We start from the raw sequence: 21,163 nt of genomic DNA, 5'->3' as shown, positions 1-21,163 counted from the left end.
GCGAGGGGACGCGCCCACGTCTGAAGTCCGGCTACTGATGCGGCGCGACGTGAAGAGGCCTCTCCACCATAATCGGCCGGGTTTTCGTGTATTAAGTGAGAATGCATTCGTGACTCGCCACGAAGTTACCGTCTACGAAGCGGCTTGAGAGCAGGCGCACCTGCCGCGGTGCGGTCCCCTGCGCTGCCGCCCTCCCGCCAGCAGGGGACGCCGCCCGCCTCGCCCTGCGCAGCACGCCGCGCTCCGCCCGGAAGTCCCGCCCCGGCCGGAAGTCAGCATCCGTGCGTCCCGGAACATGGCGGCGTCCACGGGTGCGGGAGCGTCAGGCCGCGGCGGGTGCCGGCGGCGCGTGGCGCTCGGGAAGCGCGGAGGCGGGCGCGGGATGCGCCGCGGCCCCGGGGGCGCCCGGCAGGGGGCCCTGAAGCGGCTAAAGGTGGCGGTGGAGGAGTTCGTGCAGGCGACCTCCGAGGGACAGACCCCTGGTGGCCGCGAGGGGCCCCGGGCCGAGGGGCGCGTGCGTCCCGGCGGGAGGAAGAGCCGCAGGGAGCTGAGGAAGGAGAAGCGACAGCTGAGGAAGGCGCGCCGGCTACAGAGGACCACAGGCCGCGCGCAGGGTCCGGGCCCGGGCGGCGGCGGAGCCGGGAGCGCGAGCGGCCCCCGGGCGGAGGGGGCTGAGCAGGAGCACGGCCGGCCGACCCCACGGCCGCCGGAGGGGCTGCCACCTCCCCAGGCGGAGGCCACCCACGCCCAGGCCAGGGCTCCCCCCGGGAGGGCCAGGGCTCCCCCTGGGAGGACCAAGGCACCCCCCGGGAAGACCGGGCCCCCCGCCGCCGCCGCCCGTAAACGGGCACTTCTGGCAGCCAACGAGGAGGAGGACCGAGAAATCCGAAAGCTGGAGCGGTGCCTCGGCTTGAACAAGCGCAAAAGGAAGGGCGACGACAGCTCCGTGCCGCTCAGCTTTGCCCGCGATGGGCTCGACTACATTCTGGGAGCCCTGGGGTCGGGGGCAAGTGGGGGCTTGTACGAAAGCAGCAGTGAGGAAGAGGACGCCGGGCCGACGCTCCCCGAAAGCGACTTGGAGAGTGACACCGAGGACGACAAGGAGGAGGACGAGCAGGAGGTGGAAGCGGGAGCGCAGAGCGAGGACGACGAGGAGGGGGACGGGCGGGCGGAGCAGCCAGAACCCGACGAGGCAGGAGAGAGCGCGGAGGAGGAGGTGGCGGGGAAGAGAGTCCGTTTTGCAGAGGATGAAGAAAGCAGCGGAAACTCCTCGGAGGAGGCCGACCCAACAGCTCAGGTATGGTGCACACGGTCTCTGGACGGTGGGTACAGAGCGCGGGGCAGTGTATTGGTAATTGTTTGAGTTGCGTATGGGAAAGTCAGGCTAGTGCGTCTACTTATTTATTTATTTTTACGTTTCCATAATGAAGAGTTAAGGGAGAAAATCTCTCTAGAGACCTTTTTATCCCGGGGACTTAGGGACCAGTCCCACCAGTTGTCCTGAGGGGACATCTACATTCCGAGTTTGCTGCCACAGTCTCCAAACCTGACCGGGTCCCCTCCTGCCCACTTTGCTCTTGCCTCTGCCCTGCACTAGGCCTTTTCCTGTCCCACTGCTCCAGGTGGGTCTGAAACCCAGGGCTGACCTGCATCACTCCATCCAGTAAAGTCTCACGTGGACGATGGAGTCAGGATCCACGCATAGCAGTCAGGGCCCTCACCCCAGCGTGTGCCTGAAGTTAGCCGCACGAAATGGCACGTCGCCTTCTCCACAGCTACCACGGTTGCCCCCGCCTTATCTGCAGTTTCCCTCTCTGCGGTTTCCTCCCCACCGTCAACCATGGTCCAAAAACATTAGAAGGAAAGTTCCAGAAATCAACAATTCGTAAGTTTTTTAATCGTGCACCGTTTTGAGTAGCGTGATGAAATCTCTTGCCATCGCACTCCGTCTGGCCCTGGATATGAATCCCCTTTGTCCGGCGTATCCGTGCCGTGGACACTGTCTGCCCGTCAGTCCCTTGGCCGTCTCAGTTATCAGATGGACTATCTCGGTATCTCAGTGCTTGGGATCAAGTGACCCAATTTCAGTGAACGGTGGCCCCAAAGCTCAGGAGTAGTGATGCTGGCAATTCGGGTATGCCAAAGAGAAGCCGGAAGTGCTTCCTTCAAGTGAAAAGGTGTGTATAGGAACACCGTGCCTGCGGAGTTTAGGCTGTCCGCGGTGCCGGGCATCTGCTGGGGGTCTTGGGGCGCACGCCCCGAGGATCAGCCGTGAGCCCACGCACGGCCTTCATCTCTCTCCCTGCGCCTTAGCGCCTGGCCCTTCCTGAGCCATCCCTGAGCGCTGTCAGGGCCTCCCTCAGGACCTTGTTTTTTGACTATTTGTAAGTTTCCTCTCACTACCTACTGAGGGGCAACTGACATGCAGTGAGAACTGATGGGTGTCTGGAGAGTAAGTTTCCATGGTCACCAGTGTGCTTTCTCCAGCTAAGTTTATACTCCCAGCAGCAAGGGTCAGCTTTGCAAATGTTCCTTAAGGCTTGTCACTCAGGCACACCGGGAGTACTGGACGGCGATCATGGTTTGTAACCCTCCCAGCTGACGGTCGAGGAGATAGCAGTGGGTCCCTTTTGGTTCTATCGTATAAATTTAGATCTAATTTTGAACAAGTTTGAAATTATTTTAGAACACTTTCCCTCCAAAACTGGCGGTATGTTTAACTTAGGTGTTTGTGTGGTGCAGTGCCCGCCGCAAATGTAAGCAGCTCAAGTGCATACACTGCCAGGCTCTGTCGGCAGGGCCTGCAGGGGTCTGAGGACTATACAGGGGCGAACGGGGCGGGGAAATGGGCTGGCGAATGGTGGCATCCACCCGTGCCGAGTGGACTGCCTGTCCGGGATTAGTCTCGGCACGCAGCGAGTGGCCGAGGTTATGAAGCAGCCACGGTCAGTGGTTACTGCTTCTGCCAGTGCGAGGGAATTTAAAAAATTTAACATCTGAAGGTGAATATAGCAAGGAAAAATGTGCGATTTGTTCGTGTGCATTTTTTTGTACTTTGTTTCTGTCATTTCAAGCAGCATCTTTGTGAAGATGGTGAAAAGTACGTCCCACCCCCCGTGAGGCGAGCCGAGGAGACGGTGGATGCCCAGAAACAGGAAGAGCGGGAAAGGCTAAAGAAGCGCATCAAAGGCCTGCTTAACAGGTAACCCTGCAACACGGTCGTGCCGCGTTGCTTAAAGATGTGGTCTCTTTTCTAAAAATAGAGAAACCGTCCCGGGAATTGAGCTGCGAGGGGTGGGGCCGTGGCCATGGATTGTCTCCTTCCGTCCCCGTCCCGTCCCAATGAGCGAGACCTGGACAGGCAGGCCGCCCACCTCCTCTCTTTGGCCGTTTGGACCCTTCAGGGCTGGAAAGCCGTGCCGTGTGCACGTGGTTATGCCGAGGGGTCCCGGGAGCGGTGGCCCTCCTGGGCAGGGGCCAGGGCCCCCACCCCCTTGCTCTTACCCAGTCTGTGTGTGTGCGGCTCCCTGCAGCACCTCCCACTGGAGGCCTCGGGTCCCCCGCCCGGAGTCGGGACAGAGCGTCCTGGTGCCACACGGGCCCCTCATGCTGCCCCTCTGTGGTCACTCCCAGCCCCCCTCCTGCCCTCGTCACTTTTTGAAACTTCCTTTTGATTAGACCCCGGTTCCATGGTGCATCCGGGGATTTTACCAAACGAGCCGTTTGAACGCCCGGCGTTCGCTCGGGAGCAGTGCGCGTCTCCGCGAGCACGTGTGTCCTCCGCCTGCCCCGCGGCCGTTCTCAGTGTGAGGGACTAAGGCCGTCTCTGCCAGCCGCGGAGCGGAAGGTGGGACTTTCTCCCGGCAGCACGTACCGATGCGCCAGGGCGGTTCCCGGCTCTGCCTGAGGCCCGCGGGTCAGGGGCCCACCGGGGCCTTCCCAGCACGTGCCCGTGGTCCCAGGGCGCAGTTCAGCTGCATCACTGCCCAACTCCTGAGAGCGGCGCGGCCGGGGGCGCTGGCTTCCTGGGCGAGATCAGACTCGTTCGTGAGGCAGCATGTGTGTGGAATGGGCCACGTTGGCGGTATCGATGGCTTTTTCGTTGCCTTTTAAATCGACCTACAAAGTAATGCCTCGTTTGAAACACCTGTGCTGCTCTGTCTCCACCATCGTCACAGGCTGAGCGAGCCCAACATGGCCTCCATCAGCGGACAGCTGGAGGAGCTGTACATGGCCCACAGCAGGAAGGACGTGAGCGACACCCTGGCGGGCGCCCTGCTCAGCACCTGCGCCCCGGCCGTGCCCGTGCCCGGCAGGCTGGTGATGGAACACGTGCTCCTGGTCAGCGTCCTCCACCGCACGGTGGGCGTCGAGGTAGGGCCGCGGCGCTGTCCAGCCTGGGGGGCAGCTCCGTCCGTCCTTCCCGGCCACGGTCAGCGCTTGGCTTTGGCCACTTCGCGCTTGTGTTCGGCCCCCCAGCACGTCCTTGTTACTTCTCTTGTCGGGGACTGGCCGTCACCTTGGTGTCAGCCACTCTGACACTGACCTGTTTCAGACGTTGAGGATACAGTGGCTCGCGCACGCTCACCAGAGTCCGCACTGGGCGGGAGATCGCGTTTATGTCAGAAACCACCAGAACGTGAGGCACAGATGGCCTCCGGTGAGATGCGTGACAGGCCTGGCGTGCCACACGCCAGCCATCACCTGGCCACCGCGTCCGCTGCGCAGCTGGTCGAGCGAGCGGCACCGGCCGTGAGTGTGTCGGAGCCCCGCCCACGTAAGCGCTGTCGAAGGTTTGTCACCGCTGCCTCCTGCGTGAAGGATGGAGCGCGCAGGACCCCTGGGCGTGGGCTGGGGACTGGAGAGGGCCCAGGGTCCCCGGCCCGTGGGCAGCAGGACCCCTCGGCTCCGTGTGCAGCGCGGTCAGGGAGTCGCTCTCCCGAAGCACTGGCTTCCGCCCTAAGAGCCACACGCAGTTCGCAGCCGCAGAGTTGGGCGCGGGGCGCGTCCCCAGGGCCCACGCCGCCCCGTCTCGCTGCCGTCCCGGGGCTCCCTTAGTGTCCCCAGTCATCCCGCATCAGACCAGGGCGCTTGACCGCCGCCGCCTGGCTCGGCACAGGGGGCATGTCGTGGCGTCCTGGGCAGTTAGCGCTGGCAGCTCCTGTCACCCAGACGCTTAATCCGTCACCTCCGGTGGCTGGCCGCACCTGCCGGCTGTCGCCAGCTCCCTCTCACGCCCAGTCTCCCGCCCTGGGCCAGCGCAGCTGCGTCGTTCAGGTCGCCGGTTCTCGACGGGACCGTCACCATCACACACGCGCCACCCTGTCCTGTCTCCCTCCGGCCTCGGCCTGACCTTGGGAACAGGGTGCAGGTCCGCAGCAGTGCGGTTTGGAGACGTGGACGGTGCGCGCCTAGTGCTCCTAATGGTTCCGCTTCTCCGGGGCCCCAGGGGCTGCCGGCCGGAAGCAGCGCCCGCTGGGCTTTGCAGGCGGAGGGCGGGAGGCGCCGCCGATCACCCTGCACTCACACTCGTTCCCACAGCTCACGCCCAGGGGAGTCTGCGTTCCGCCACGTGCTTACTCTGCGCTTCAATTTAAAAGTGCTAATTCTTCCAAAGAGGAGGAGGATCCCTGAGAATGGCCTGCCAACACGCTGTCTCGCATCTGTTTTCTGTTTCCCGCGCCCAGGTTGGAGCTCACGTTCTGGAGGCCGTGGTGAGGAAGTTCGACGACGTCTATGAGAGCGGGAGTGAGGGCAAAGAGTGCGACAACCTCTTCACCATCGTCGCCCACTTGTATAACTTCCACGTGGTGCAGTCCCTGCTCGTCTTTGACATTTTGAAAAAACTGATCGGAACTTTCACAGAAAAGGATATTGAACTGATCCTGTTAATGCTGAAAAATGTGGGCTTTTCGCTGAGAAAAGATGACGCTTTGTCGCTTAAGGAACTGATCTCCGAGGCCCAGGCTAAAGCCAGCGGGGCGGGCAGCCAGTTCCAGGACCAGACCAGGGTACGCACACGTCACGCCACCTGCTTCCTAAGCGTCTGGACGCTCACAAGCTGACCAGAACGCAAAATAAGTCTCTGGGGTAAATGTGCTTCATTTCTTCGTGACCCGTTACTTTGTGCCTTGTCCGGTTTTATGGCTGTATCAGCAGTGCGTGAGTAAGCCTCGTTTCTTTATTAAGAACGCAGGTATTTTCTGCGGCTATTTTCTGAGTTTAGGAGTCGATTTATTTATCATTCATCTGTTCAAAAAAGTGTAGACTGAGGAAGACTGTGTGGCCCCGGGCTCAGGTGTCAGCCCGCCTGGCGTCCCGGCTCCGCCGCGTGGCCTGAGTCTCCGTCTCCCCGTCTAGAAAGTGCGGCCAGTCGCGGCTCCCACCTCGTGGGCTGATCGGAGGCTCGGGCGGGCGTGGGAAGCCCCCGAGGGAGGAGAGGGTGCCACTTGTGTGAGGAGCAACGAGGGGGTCCGTGTGGGGCACCCACAGGCAGGGCAGAGGCCGTCTCGGCCCTTGTGAACCTGGGTGGGGACACCGTGGTGGGCAGCGTTCACATATTCGCGGCAGATGTGGGTTTAGGGGTTGGGAGTGACCGGACCAGTGGGGGGGGGGCTGGAGGGGTCAGAGGTCCCCCCAGGTTCACTGCTTGGGCCCTCAGTGGACAGCTGCACATGCAGGGGGAGACCCAGACTTGACGGAAGCCTGGCCCATTTCTGAAACCCCGAAACGAGAGCCCCCGGGTCCACAGGCGGTGTGGACCGAGCCCTCGGCGCAGGTGGCTAGTGGGGAGCCCCAGGGTTACGGCGCCAGGACCCGGGACCGCCGTCACTCTCTGAGTGGGGGTGGGGTGGGGAGGGGAGGAGGAGGAAGGTCACGGAGCGGGCCAGTGTCCCAAGGAGGACCTGGTGGAGGTCGGGTGTTGAATTTATCCTAAAACTCCGCGAAGCCCTGAGCAGGCTGCCCGGGTCGGGGGAGGCTGCGCCCGCGTCTCCGAGTGGCCGTCGGCGGAGACCTCGCGCGAGTCCGTTGATTCTTCCCCAGTTGAAGGCTCAGTTGTTCAGACAGCTCGATGGATGGTTTTCGCTTTTGTTTCGTAAGATTCGGTTCATGCTGGAGACGATGTTGGCCCTGAAGAACAACGACATGCGGAAGATCCCGGGCTACGACCCCGAGCCCGTGGAGAGGCTGCGGAAGGCGCAGAGGGCCCTGGTAAGGCGCGGCCCGCCCGCCGGCCCGAGCCCGGCCGCCAGCCCACCGCCAGGGTCCCGGCGGGAGCCGGAGCTGGGAGCCCGGTGCCCCGTCTGGTTGTCCCCGGAGACCAGGCAGAGACTTGTGGGAGACCCTATAAGTGGCCCGCGTCCCCACACTTAGCCCGTGACGCCGGACTGGGCTGCGCAGTGGAATCCTCCGATGACTCTGAAAGCGGGCCCGGACCGGGGTCCCAGGCCTGTGACGGTAGCATGGGGAGCCAGGGGCCCGTCTGCTGGAGCCTCCTGGGCACTCCTAACCCGACTTGGGGGGTGGGGCCACAGCGAAGACCCCCTTTTACAACTCCTGAACTCCCAGTCAGGGCGAGCCCCTCAGCTGTGGCTTTGGTCAGGTCCGGAGCGGGGACTCCAGGCCCTCCCCGTCGCTGCCCCACTGCCAGCCCGATGGCGCCCCCTTGTGGCCTGAGTCTGGGCCTCTTTCTTTCTGTGCCGACTTTCCAAGGACAGCGGGTGTGGGAGGATAGACCCCAGACCCCAAACACAGAGCGCCCTCTGGCGGGGCGTCACCCCAGACAGGCTACTCCCAGTCACCACTGACTTGCCGCAGTGGTCACACAGCAGGACTGCCGTCTTGAGACGGAGGCCGGCGGCCGCGTGCGGACAGGCGGCTGCCGCGCCCACAGCCGCCGCTCTTCCCCTCAGGTGCGCGGCGCCAGCTCGGGCACGGAGGCGCAGCTGCGGGTCTCCTGGGACGGCGTCCTGAACGCGGAGCGGACCGGGCGCTGGTGGATCGTGGGGTCCGCCTGGACTGGGGCGCCGATGATCGACAGCTCTCGGCAGAAGGTCCCGCAGAAGCAGCTCGCAGGCACGGTATGCGGCCGCACGCTCACGCCGCCCGGTGTGCTGCGCTGGCCCCGCAGCGTCTCCTGGTGGCCTTTCCCAGAGCAGCCACCCTGGCGCATGGCAGGTGTTAGCTCCCTGACAGGCAGGCGGGGCTCGCTGAAGACCTGGAACTTGCTACTTTTTATATACAATTTAACTCAGTTTCTGTTGTTACTTTTTAAAAGATTTATTTGAAGACCCAGAAAGTGTTACATAAAAGACTTCAAGGTTGAGGGAGGGGAGCAGACAGACCCCCCCCCCCCCGCGCCACAGACACCTTGCTGCCCAGGGGGTGTGGCTGCTGCGCCATTAACCATGGGGTTCGGCGTGTCCAAATTCTCGGCACTTTTTTGTATTATTAACTGAAATCCACGTTATTCTGATTTCTTTTAATTGCCCCTGACGTTATCCTTTTTCTGCCCTGGGATCGTGTCACCCCTTGTGCCGGCTCTTCCGCCTGTGACCACTTGCCTCTGTTGTGTGTCGTGGCTTCTCGGGCTGCCCGGCCGCACCGCTCTGGGAAGGCTCCCGGCCCCGGTGGCGTTGGCCTCCGGTGGCTTGCTGTGGCTCTCGCTGGTTTCCCTTTGTGGGGTGGCCCAAGCATTTATGTGCATACCTTCACGTGTCACAGTTCTGCTTAGGTCAAGCCACAAAGTCACACACCGCGGTTTTTAGATAGCTAACCGCCACCCAAACGTCGGCGTGCCGGCGCCTCGGCCATGCCTCCTTCCAGGTTAGCGCCAAGATGCTGGACCTCGCCCGTAAGCAGAGAATGAACACCGATGTCAGGAGAACCATCTTCTGCACCATAATGACGAGCGAGGACTTCTTGGACGCGTTCGAGAAGCTTCTAAAGTAAGCATTTGTGTGAGCATTTGACCGACATGTCAGCTGATGACATCAGCGTAGGACGAGCCGCGCTTGTGCTCTGGGGGAGGGGCCGCGCCTCGCGCCCGGGCCTGGCGTCCGCGGCTCCTGCCAGCTGCCCCTGCTGCTCCCAGCAAGAGCGTCTCGCGAGATGCTTTCATCGACAGTATCGGACAACCGACGAGATTCTCGGTGGCTGCTGGTTGTGACGAATGGCCGAAAAGCTTCAGATTAAAGTTGTCTTTCTAATTACTGCTAAAGTAAAAACTTCCTGGTACGGTTTCTGTCATTGTTGTGGATTTTAAAAGTACCTGTGTACTTTTACAAAGTACCACTAAGCAAATCGAGTATTAATTTTCTTTATTTGCTTCAAATTCAGAGTGAAATGTAGGGAAATGTTACAGGACTAGAAATGCTTGTCCAAACGCAACCCTGCACAGCAAAGGACGGATTTGCCTGTAATGACTTGTTAGACCATACATTTCTGAAACGAAAACACGAGAAAGTCAGCGCGTTTGGCAAGAGCTGACTGCCAGGGCCTGGTGCGCGGCGCCACCCTGTCCCTCAGCCGTCGGGGTCAGTTACAGACCCCTGCAGCTGGCACGGGCCTCGGGTCGGTGTCTCCTCCCTGTTCACGTCGTCGAAAACACGGGCCGCGGGCGCCGGGACAGGGGCCGGCCTATGCTCCTGTCCTGGTGCCCACCTCTGCGCGGCCCCCCGTTACCCCCCGTCACCGAGCTCCTCCCCCGGGTCTCCGCCTCGAACCTGGTAAGCTGGCAAGTCAGAGCTCGGCCATCGCTTCATGTTTGACAGGCTCGGACTTAAGGACCAGCAGGAGAGGGAGATAGTGCACGTCCTCGTGGACTGCTGCCTTCAGGAGAAGACGTACAACCCCTTCTACGCCTTCCTGGCTGGCAGGCTCTGCGACAGTGACAGGAGGCTTCAGGTAACGGCGCGAGGCCACCCGTCACCCCGTCACCCCGCCCCGCGCTAACACCTGCTGGGCGCCCCGAGCCAGGGGCCCGTCTCGGGTGTCCGCCACGCAGCGGAGACGGCGCCGCCCCGAGGCCGGCGGGCGCCCCTTTGGCTTTACGGCACCCCGTCCCGTGCTGACATTCTTTTCTGCCGCTTCTGCTGAGGTGCGGGAGATGACTGCGACAGCAGTGTCACCGCGGTGTCACCGCAGAGCCGACCCTGGCGGCCACGCCCAGGGGAGGGGGCCACGTCGCTCCTGCCGCCTCGGTCTCTGATCTCTGTCTCGCTCGGCACAGGTGACTGACGAAGCCAGATGCCTGGCGATCGTAGTCTCAGTGATTCGTTCCAATTGGTTGCGTTTAAACTCTTCTTTTCTCGTTGTTGCGTTAGATGACTTTCCAGTTCAGCATATGGGACAAATTTCGAGACTTAGAAAATTTGCCGGCCACTAACGTTTCTAACTTGGTTCACCTGGTGGGCCACCTGCTGAGGACAAAGTCGCTTCCGCTGTCCATTCTGAAGGTTCGTACGGTAGATGAACTCGGCGTAAGTTGGAAAGTCGTCCGCGTTGGCGTCCGTAGTTCTGTCCCCTGGTTTCCTTACTGCTGGGTGGCACCCCGCCGTGTGTGTAAGGGCACTCTCGTTCGCACACTTTGCAGATAGGAATGAGTCTCGGGTAGTGTGTGTGTGTGTGTGGTTTGACTGGGGGGCGGTTTCCTAAGGTGTGGCTCTGGTCTGCGTTTCAGTTCTAGGGATGAAATCCCTGATTCAGACGGTGCAAACCCCGGCGGGACGGAGGGGAGGCCCCGGGGCCCCAGGGCCTTGCCTGCGTGCTCCCTTTATAAAGCTGGAAATGCCCCATTTAAACTTTTCACTCTAATTATGTTCAGGGAACACCGAAAAAGCTGTCGAAGTCAGTGTAACTGTTTTCCTTTTGTCCTGACTCTCAGGTCGTTGAATTCAGCGAATTAGACAAACCCAGAGTCCACTTTTTACGGAAAGTGCTACATATACTGTTAACGGAAACAGAAGTTGAAGATCTTGGTTTAATTTTTACAAGGTACGTTCCCAGCAGGTTCAGGTAACACGTGAAAAAGTGAAACTTTTCACTTAACGTTTATTCGTAAAAAGCAAGGTTGTCGTATTTTGCATGTCACTTGAATCATTTTCAGTTTTAGTTTTAAGCTAGCGCCTCATATGTTAGATTTGGGGAACACGAAACCCTCCTAACAGCAAACTGATGATAACGTTTTGCACGTGGAACATACGAGCTCCGCATCCAAGAGTTCTGTCAGGAGGAACACGGTTCCGCCTCCCCAGCGGCGACTCCTGGTGGAGCCCGTTGCTGACGCCTTCGCGGTTCCCTCGCAGGGTGGCCGACAACCCGAAGCTGGGCGTGCTGCGCGAGGGCTTGAGGCTCTTCATCAGCCACTTCCTGCTGAAGAGCGCGCACGCGGGCACCGAGGAGGCCGACGCGCTCAGGGCGAGGGCCGACCTCGCAGCCAAGGCCCTGCACGGCTGGGCCACCGTGAGGATGTAGCCTGGGGCCGGGCCCGGGCGCCCTCAGGCCCGAAGGACAGAACTCGGCACGGCCACTTCATCATCATCTGTCGTATTGAAGGTGTTTTGGAAGAATTTTTTTACCCAAGGCAATACTGTGTGTGTGTGTGTGTGTGTTTGACCATTTTCACGCATGGGGGTGGGGCAGACGCTGGACACACCTGGGGCGTGGGTGTGCGTGTGCACACTCGCATGCGGTCCTCCGTTAACGGACAGAAACGGGCCACTAGAGGGTGCAGTCATAAAGACATTGGTGTGTTTATCATCTGTTGCACATTGGTGGAACGTTCGAGAGCCGGCAGGTAAACGTGGTGCCCGATGTCGGGTCGGCGACTGGAGGCGCCCGGAGCGTAAGGGTGCCGTGGGCCTGGCGCGCTCGGTGCGGCGTGCTCCATGGGGGTGCCTCGCCGTCACCCCCCCCCCCCGGCGTCCTCGGAGCAGCCGTGAGGGCACCGGGCAGGCCCCGGACACGCGAGGGCGCTGGCTGCCCGGCCGGGACCCAGGGCGTGCCCGCCTGCCCGAGAGGCCGCGCCGCCCCTGCGCCCTCGGGTGCCGGCCCCATGCCGCGGGCTCGGTGTCGGTAGCGTGGCCGGCCCTCGGAGTTTACTTCTCTCCCAGGTGGTGCAAACTTGGTCCCGATGTCCCTCTCAGCTGTCAGAGAAAGCCCCCGAGGTGCGCGGACAGGGCACCGCGCACCGACACCGCAGGCCCACGGCGCGCCCTCCTCCACGTGGGCGCCTCGGAGCGCCGCGGCGATGGGCACGTGGCTCGGGGGCCGCGCGGCGTGGCCCTGCAGCCGTTTGCGCGCAGAACCCAGTCACGAGCGCCGCCTCGTGTGGCTCGGCCACCGTCACTGCTTTGAAGTGCGCGAGGAGCACGGAAACTCGGCCCTGCGGGGGATGCACCGCGACGCGGGCGTCTGCTCCTCCCCAGCGCGGCGGCCCTGCCCCTGGGTCCCCTTCGCCGTGCCCGCCCCACGTGGCAGCCCTCTGCCCTCAGGGGCCCGGGGCGGAGGCGAGGCTGCGGCGTTAGGAGCACCCCGCGCAGGGCCCTCACCGTGCTCAGGAGCTGCTCGGCGGGAAGCGCCCGCCGGGGGTGCCGGGGCCCACCCCGCCCCCTCACGGGGCCTGTGCGCAGGCCGCTGGAGCCGGGTGTGCTGTGCGCATGTGAGGCCGACCGTCGCCCACCCCGAGGCGGGCCCCTGTCACCTCGCGGGTGGGAATGCTGGCCGCAGAGACCCCTCGCATGGTTCCCGGGACTCCCGGCTCAGAAGTGGTGCGCAGGCCGACAGCAGCCGGGGTGGCGAAGACTCCTAGAGGCAGTTCTGGTGGAGACGCGGAGGAAGTTGGCGCCTCGAAATGAGGTCCCGGTGGGGGGGGGGAGTTTGGGGAACTCCATGGACGGTGGCACCTGTGCAGGTCACAGGCCCCTGGGAGAGGGGGGCAGTTGGGTGAGGAAGGGGCTGGCAGGGCTGGGCCAGCAGTGGAGCCGCAGAGGAGCGGGAAACAGGCCGTGCCCTTGGCCGTGGGCGCCATCCGGAGGCAGTCCAAAGACCCTCCCAGGGTCAGTCGCTCCGGAGCAGTGGAGGCAGCTTCGCGTGGAGGCTACGCGTCCACCACGACACCGGGGGCCTCGGGGAGCCTCGTCGTGGCTCTGAGCAGGAAGGGTCTGGGTGCCCGTCCAGTGCGCGAGCGAGACACACGCGTGGGCAGACCTGGGGCCCGAAAGCACGGGGCGAACTGGGGTTTCCCGGGGAGACAGTACCAGCCCGGGAAGGGCAGCTTAGCCCCTTCTCACCCTGGCATTCTGCGTCGCTGGCTACACTGGCAAAACCGGCAGGAGGTCGAGTTCACAAGGTAATAACGTTTATCTTGAACAGAGCTGGATAAGTGATGAAAAACGATGTTTGCATGATAAGACGATGAAAGGAAAAACCGGGCGGTTTGAGCTGCCCTCGGGATGCGGAGGTGGTTTCAGGCACACAGGGCCATGTGTGTTTGGGGAACAATGCCCCGTGTGTCCAGGGGCTGCGGGAGCCGAGCGAATCTGACCTTGAGCACGTCCAGGCGAGGACGTATGGGCCCCCGACCTCTCGCGTTATCGGCCGACACTTTCCCACTCTCCCAGTGGGTCTGCGGAGGATGGAGCGACCCGCCTGGCCCCGATCCCTCCGCCCTGCCCGGCCCTCGCCCCGCTGTGCTCCCGCGGGCTGCTGTCCTCCGCCGTTGGCCCCCAGCCCCTGGGCGGCGACCGGGACGCCCCTCACAGGGCAGCCCGAAACGTCAAACCAGGAAGGGACTCGGCCCGCTGGGGTAAAGATGATTAAAAGCCTTTTAAAAGTTACGCTCCCGAAACTCATTTACATCGAACAACTCTTCAGTTCGCCAGAGCCATTTTCAGAGACAGCGGGCGAATTCTTCCCCTTGTGCTGCTTTTGGTGTGTCGGGGGTTAACATCCTCCACGACTGCTTTCCTTTCGTTTACACACGTGGCGTGCGTCAGACGCGCCATTTACACACGCGGCACGATTAGACACACGCGCGCTTCCGCAGAGGCGTCGGGAGCGCAGCGACCGTGATGCCCCCCAAACCGCCCGCGGGCCCCTCCTGAGACGGTCGTCGTCACGGCCTTGAGTGTGAGCCGTGCCGCGGCCCTCGCTCCAAAGTGAGTTTCGAGAGCTGATTCTCCCCCGGGTGGAGCGTGGTCACGAACATCGCCACTCCTTTCATCTCTCTTCCGACTCGGAACATCCCGCCGTTTCTTAGAATTCCTCAGGACGGCGTTTCGAAGGGCCCTGGCCGCCGTCAGGTCGCTCCCGGGTGCGCCGGGCGAGCCGGGGGCGGGCACGCTCCAGCCGTCCGCCAAGTCGAGGCCGCCAGACCCCCGAAAGGTGCCCTTCCCTTCGTCACTCTCGAGGGAAGCGAATCCCCGGAGGTCGAGGACGTTTTACGAGGGGAAAACGTGGCGAGTGTGGATTTCCTGTTTCACCCAGGGTGCGTGCAGCTGCTGCCCCCCCCATCTTTAGAAATGAGTCTTCCTCTGCCCCTCTCCCCTTTTCCCGGAAAAGACCAAGCTACGCACATGCCGAGTATCGGAGCGGCGACAAGCGACTGAACCGTAAACGCAGACGTTGCCGTCGGGCGTGGAAGCACAGGGGGCGAGTCCTCCGCCGGGGCCGTCAGGCCGGGGCCGCTCCTCCAGCGAGCGGGCCTCTCCTTCCCGCCAGGGGGGTGGCCTGGGTCAGGCGTGCAAGCCCCGCCCCCAGGTGAGCCTCTGTAACTCCGTGCACTGCGAGCTCCAGTCAAGGCGCCCTCCTGACCCGGAATCCGGGTTTCGGGCAGTCTCTCGTTACACCAACAGCACAGATTTGTCATGCTGCCCCTGGGCTGTGGCTAAGGGCTAGGCTCACACCTGCGCAGGCCCATTTCTGCCAGGTCCTGACGCCTCCGTGGACACGCCGGCTGGCCGGGCAGAAGCGCAGAGGGACCAGGGCATCGGGCCAGGCCCGTGCCCAGCGTCCGAGTCGAGCGCGGCCCCACGCCCCTCGACACCGTCGTCTCCTCGTTGCTCAGCTAGGCCACCGCTCCGAGCCCCCGGGGTCCGCGCTGAGCAGACACGCCCTGCGCCATCGGGTGAGGTGCAGAAGCCGCGCCTCAGAATCGCAGACTCCCCGGGGATCACTCGTCCCGCGCCTGCCCGGTGCAGGAATGCGCCTCACGCGCCGCGCGCCGGGGCGTGAAACGCCTAACTCATCGGAACGCGGTGTGATTATTTGAGATTTATGTGACGCTTGCCCTCCAGCTTCTGACCGGGAAGGAAGCTTCCTCCGGGTGCCAAGCCAGCCGGCGAGGGCCGCGGCGCGGCCGTTAGCGCCCTCACTTTTTGACTCAAGTGGACGGTGAGGCTTTTTATGGCTTCTGTTTTCTAAATCAGAGCTAGCAGGGCGGACGGCATCTGGGTTTGTGCTTTAGCAGCTGTGGGGCCAGGCAGGGCCTGGCGCCAGGACACCGGGGGCAGGGGGCCCTGGGGAGGGCCGGGGCCACCGTGAGCCCCACCAGCCCACGGTCCCACCCTGGCCTGGAAGGGGGCTGCTGCCATGCACAACACGCAGCCAGAAACTCGCCCGGCGCCGAAATCGGAGCCCTGGGGCACAGGGGCTGGGAGGGCCGCGCGCCTCCGACCTGCCCACACGGCCTCGGGAGCCGGTGCAGCCTGCTCCGCACGTGAGTCCCCGGGCCCTGAGGTCAGGGAGCGGAGCGGGGGAGCCCTGTGCGGCCGTGGTCACCTCCCCGAGCTGCCTGTCCCCGGCCTTCACTCCCTGCAGGCCTGGAAGGACCGGGCCTGCCGAGACTGCGTTGGCCAGGCCATCAGGTCCCGGTACCTCCGGGCCCTCCAGAGCAGCGAGGTCACCCGTCGCTGGCTTCCTGCTGGGCCCTCGCAAAACACAGAAACGAAAGCCACCACCGGCCACTGATTCGTCTGCCGACGGCGGGCAGAGGGCCCCGTGTCCCTGCCCAGTGTCTGCCGTCAACACTCAGGGAAGCCAGGGCCCCGGGGCCTTGTGCGGGGGTCTCTGCTCCCTGCCTGCCACCCCGATCTGGGGCCTCCGGGGTCAGCCGACCCCGCACCGCGCATCTGCCACCCGAGGGCTGCCCGCGTGGACGCCCCGGGGGGACGGGGCCGCCCCTGCGGGCGCCCCGCCTGTGTGGCGGAACAATGCAGCGCTTTGTCCCGCGTTATCACAGCGTCTGCGCTCGGGAGGCAGCTGGGCACTGGGCTGCGTGACGTTTGTGAGTAAACATCATTTGCGCCTGTTCTCCGATTATGAAGGTCACGGCGCTCTGACCCTGTGGGGAAGGCCTCAGACACGGTATCTGCGCAAACAGACCTGGGAACGAAGACAACGGCCCTCATTAAAAGCGAATTACTTTGTTTTATGAAGATAGGAGATGGGAGGGCTCCGAAGCCTTCCACGGGCCAGGACGGGGGCCGGGGACACGTAGGGACCCTCCCGGCCGCCTGCGGAGGGGCAGGTCGTGACTTCCTGGCGGCTCCTGGTTTCTCCAGCGGCTCCAGGAGCCGCGTTTTCTCTCCCCGTGGAAACGAAGGGAAGGGCGTCTGAGAGCCACAGCGGCCTGTATGTCTGGTTTTGAACTTAGCGGAGAACGACGTGTTTCGATGCGTGTGCCATGCTGTTTAAACTGACGTTGGCCAGGGAAGGTGCCTTTTCGGTCCCTCCCGAGTCATCCGCCGGTCGCCTGTCCACTCACCAGCCCTCAGGCTCTCGGAGGACGCGCTGCCTGTGAGCCGCCGGTTTGCGGTTCACTGAGAAATGCAGGGGCCAGCGCGAGGGCCCGCGACGTGAGTGCTCGCGGACGCGAAAGGCCCCACATCTGTTCGCGGGACTCCTCACCCAGGGGACAGCCAACGTGACCCTCGCAGGTAAGCAGCTAACAGGCGAGCGCGGGAGGCGACGCGCTCCTCGGTGAGAAAGAAGTCCGCCTGGCCGTCGGCCTGCACGGGGCTTCGTGGATCTCTCCCCCCGGGGGGCCTGCCCGCTGCCCGCTCGGCTCCGAGGCCACGGCGCAGAGAGCATGCTCCGCAGCTCTCCGCTCTCCGTCCAGGCTCCGGCACGGGGCACACAGAGCCCGGCAGTAAGTGGCGCCCAGGTCGGTGGGGCGGGGGGCCAGAGCGCCCTCGTGCCCTTGTGGAGCGTGGCTTGGGAAGCCGGCGTGTGCCTGGCATCGTGCCGTGGTCCAGGAGCTTTTTCTTTGCAACAAGCCACGCCTAATGCAGTGGCCCAAAACCTCCGACCCACGCATCTTCCTGTGGGTCGGTGCTCTGGGCGGGGCTCCGCGGGGCTTTCTCTGCACAGGTCGCAGGTCGCAGGTCGCAGGCCGCAGGCCGCAGGCTGCAGCCCAAGCATCCCGCGTCCTTCTCCGCGTGACGACTATTGTGCAGGGCTCCCGCCGTGGCCCCGTTCCAGATGCCCCGTGGGCCAAACAGGGTGCGTGTCCGTGTGAAGCACAGAGTGTGGGGACACACCCCCGGGGCACCGGCGCGGGGGTGGGGGCGGGGGGGTGCACCGGAAGCCATCGGCACTCGCCCCGCTCCGCCACGAGGCCCAGGAGTGGTCGTGCAGCTGTGGACTCCAACGCTGACCTGACCAGAGTCAGGGCGAGTGCAGCCGGGGCACACGCGTCGCCCTGGGGCAAGCCCGGGACGGCCATGCCTGACAGGAGACGCAGCGGCAAGCGGGCGGCGGACTCCTGGCGGGACAGCGGCAGGAGGGGCCGCCCTGCGGGTCGCCTCCCCTGGCACAGGCGCTGCGTGCTCCCCCACAGCACAACCTTCCCGCCGCCCCCATCTGACAGGACGGTTAGGCCACCTGCCCAAGGCCACCCGGCCGGTGGGCGCCAGAGCCGGGATTTCACCCACACCGCTGCCTCCTGGCTCCTGTCCTCGGGTTCCGGAGAGTTCCAAGGAGTCTACAAAGCCTGCTCCCCACCCCCCACCCCCTCCCAGCACACTTTCCCGGACCAGCCTGAGCGGCGACTGCGAGCCCCTTGCCGGAGCCCGTGGGCATCCTGTGTGCCGTGAGGGTCTGGAGAGGTACCTGCGGTGGGGGGGTTGTGTCCATCTGTCTGTGAATCGTCCCGGGAGCCCGTCATGACACCTGGCACGTTATGTGTCCCGTGTGTAACCCTCACAGCACGCCGTCAGCTGGGGACCGAAAGCGTCCTCCCCTTACAGACGGAGATGGCTGGGGGCAGGTCAAGGACCTTGCCTCGGCCACACTCTCTAGGTGAGGCCACACTCCAGGTGAGGGGGCCGCTCGCCCCGGCACCCAGGCTCGGGGTGCCTGCCCTTGTCCACAGCCCTCTGCTGTGGGCACAGTAACTTCATGGGGTCTGCGGGGTGCAGGGGGCAGGGCAGGCTCACATCTAGTCTGGAACAATAGGTGGGACCAGGGACAGCAGGGTGACATGAGTCCGGCAAACGCAGGGACCCGCAAAGACGCCGGGCGGGTGCCGGGGCGCCTGGTGTCCCTGAACGTGCGGGGGGGGGGGAGCATCTGCGCCCGGCACTGGGTGGTGTGTGCGAGCCGTGCCCGAGCCCCTCTTCCAGAAGTCTCCCCGAGTCTCTCGACTCGGCAGTGCATCTTTTAATGTCAAAGTTTTGTTTTTCTCCATTTTCCAGAGTGGTCTTAAATGTGTGGATTAGTTATTAATATTAAGATAGTGTGCACGCAGATACCGATACAGTGTCATATGTGAATTCTATCTCAATAAAAAGAGGCAAGAAATCACACACGTCGTATATTTCTCAGAGTTCTTACTCCACTGTCTGCGTGTGCCTGTCTATCCCGGTTCCTAGACTCGTCATTTCACCGTAAGGGTTGGGGACATTCGAATTCCTCGCACCCAACCCCTAAAAAGCAGGCGGTCTGTGCCACGGCCCAACTGCTCACATCCCAATCCCATCGCAACAGAGCGTCCTGCATCGCGGGTGACCGACGTCTGATGACAACCGCCGTTACTGAGGACTGTGCTAAACGCTTCAGACCTCTTGCCTCGCTTGGACTTACCTCACAGTGATGTGTAGTGCTACACGTGACCTTACAGGCTTGTGCAACCGTACACCAGGGATGCACGCATTTTTCGTCATTCGCTGTCTTTCTCTTCCTGCTACAATGTAACTCCAGAGAATGGAGATTTTTGTCTCTTTTATTTACAATGTATCCCAGTGCTTAGTGTCTACCTAGCATGGGGCGCACATTCTAAAAAGATCCATCCAGTCGAATGAATGAACGCATGGCTGGCTGTTATCTATCTATTTTGTAGGTGAAAAGGCTGCGGGGTCACACAGGTACCTAATCCCAGGGCATATGGGACTCAGATGGCACCCCTCCAGAGTAAATTTGTCACCAGGACAAATCCCCTGGGTGGCAAAAGTTAAAAAGGACAAGTTGCAGACCCGAGGAAAAAAACCATTTGCATTTCCTTTACAGATGTACTCATTAAAAAAATACCCTGCGAGTTTCCTGTCACAGTGCCGGCCTGTTAGAAAGAGGCTGGGTGTGGGCCATGGGGAGGACGGAGGGCAGGGAGGTGCGCTTTGCGGGAGACAGCTGGGTCTCTCTTGCACCCCCACTCCGGCTGCACCCCCATCGAGAGCGAAGCTGGTTCCTCTTTGCTTCTCCTTTTTCTTTAGGGTGTTATTACCGCACGGAGGAGGGCATTTTCTGCTTGCAGAAAGGTTATTAATCATAAGACGAACGGGAATTTTTTTAAAACATACGGAAATCACAGATATTATAACAGAAACGGGGTGACCGACCACCGAGCACAGGCATTGTTGGCATCCGTGGATGAGCCGGCTCCCCGCCCTGCACCCCGAGGTCCCGGAGGGGTGGTTCAGGCGCCCCTTTCCAAGCGCCGGATTGTGAGGTCCGGGATGGCGAGCTGGGGTCGCGCCTGAGCCACACCGAGCTGACAGGTCGCCATCCGTGGGGCAGCGGAGGGGCCCCAGCCCAGCGGCCCCCTCCCCTCCGCCTCGCCCGGGGCCTGACCTCGCACTCTCCCGCCCCAGATAAGGCGGCGGCCTTTGTTCCTCCCCCCAGCTGGGTAAACCGCGCCCGCAGCCCCTCAGCGGCCGGCCGCCGGGGTGGGGGCACCCTTTGTCCTGCCGAGCGCTGGCGGACAATGGCCAGAGAAGCCTCGGAGAGTCCCACACCTTGTTTGTGTACACTTGGGGGCCAGGGGGGCTGGCCAGGTGCGCGGCCGCGGAATGCAGGGTCGGCGCGGGGCCGCGAGTGGGCCGGGCCGGCCACCGCACCTTCTCGGGAGGGCGCCCCCGCCTCGCGCGGCCCGGGGAGGGCGCGGGGTGGGGGCGGGGCTGGGGGCTCGCCTCCCGCGAGGTTGGAGACCCGCCCCGGTCCACACGCCCCAGGACCCCAGACTTGGAAACCCCAGCCTGGGACCTCCGCCCCACTCGCCCGAGGCTCCAAAGGGCGGGGCGGACGTGTTCGGGTTGGGGGCGCTGGGGGCTGTTTCTTGCTGGCGTCCAGTTTGGGACACACCTGGCACGTTGTAAAGTGATTTACGAAGTGAAAGTGTCAAACGAGGCCACCAGCTGGAGGCCCGACCCGGCTTTATGGGTTTTATTAGGTGCCCTATTATGGAAAATAAACTTTAATCCGATCATAAAAAGCAAATCTGAAAAACATATTTGCCCTTGTGGGCCCGAGCTCGGCAGCGCCGCATTCCTGCGGCAGGTCGCGCCTCCGAAGGGATTAGTTTTATTGAGGGGGCACGGTGCGTGCAGGACTTTGATTCAGGGGGTGGGGAGGGCCCTGTCCTGCAGGAGCCCTCCCCCCAGGACACCCACGCCCTGCGCTGCCTGCTCCCCACAGCCCGGAGGGGCCCCCTCCCCGCTTCCTCCGGTGCTGGGGGCCACGCCCACCCCAGGGGCGCAGTCCCCGCCTGCTCACCGGGCTGGGGCCTGGGAACTGCCCTCCACCTCGGGGGCGGGGGCGGGGTGGGGGAGGGGAGGGGTCAGTTCCCCACGAACCTGGGCGGTGCTCCTGGAAAAGCGTCTGCCGCACGGTGGATGGGCTGCAGGCACCAGGAGCCACGGCCTCGACCCGCCCGCCACCACGCTGCCCG

General features: G+C 63.1%; 1 protein-coding gene across 3 annotated transcripts; it reads left to right on the top strand.

Annotated features, from left to right (window-relative positions):
• Nucleotides 1-275: 275 nt before the first annotated feature.
• On the top strand, nucleotides 276-11,588 carry NOM1 (nucleolar protein with MIF4G domain 1). 3 transcript variants are annotated; one of them, XM_036230594.1, is made up of 11 exons: nucleotides 296-1,297; nucleotides 3,075-3,202; nucleotides 4,179-4,374; nucleotides 5,688-6,011; nucleotides 7,102-7,212; nucleotides 7,914-8,081; nucleotides 8,827-8,948; nucleotides 9,774-9,906; nucleotides 10,326-10,457; nucleotides 10,886-10,995; nucleotides 11,307-11,588. In XM_036230594.1, the coding sequence occupies exons 1-11, from the start codon at nucleotides 296-298 to the stop codon at nucleotides 11,473-11,475; spliced, it is 2,595 nt and encodes an 864-aa protein (XP_036086487.1). In that variant the 3' UTR covers nucleotides 11,476-11,588. The 3 variants fall into 3 exon arrangements, with proteins under 3 accessions (XP_036086488.1, XP_036086487.1, XP_016016460.2); XM_016160974.2 differs by having other exon boundaries at nucleotides 3,078-3,202; nucleotides 11,307-11,475; XM_036230595.1 differs by lacking the exon at nucleotides 5,688-6,011 and having other exon boundaries at nucleotides 276-1,297.
• Nucleotides 11,589-21,163: the final 9,575 nt, after the last annotated feature.

This window comes from Rousettus aegyptiacus, unplaced genomic scaffold (genome assembly GCF_014176215.1).
Source record: "Rousettus aegyptiacus isolate mRouAeg1 unplaced genomic scaffold, mRouAeg1.p scaffold_m13_p_13, whole genome shotgun sequence".
Classification (NCBI taxonomy): domain Eukaryota; kingdom Metazoa; phylum Chordata; class Mammalia; order Chiroptera; family Pteropodidae; genus Rousettus; species Rousettus aegyptiacus.
Note: the sequence above shows the minus strand (reverse complement) of the source record. Positions and strands in the feature narration are given on the sequence as shown.

Bases quoted from the DNA above. Each gene is read 5' to 3' on its own strand.
- NOM1 (XM_036230594.1), top strand. From the start codon at position 296: ATGGCGGCGTCCACGGGTGCGGGAGCGTCAGGCCGCGGCGGGTGCCGG. The intron at 4,375-5,687 runs GTAGGGCCGCGG...TCCCGCGCCCAG, and splicing joins ACCGCACGGTGGGCGTCGAG to GTTGGAGCTCACGTTCTGGA. The intron at 10,458-10,885 runs GTTCGTACGGTA...CCTGACTCTCAG, and splicing joins TTCCGCTGTCCATTCTGAAG to GTCGTTGAATTCAGCGAATT.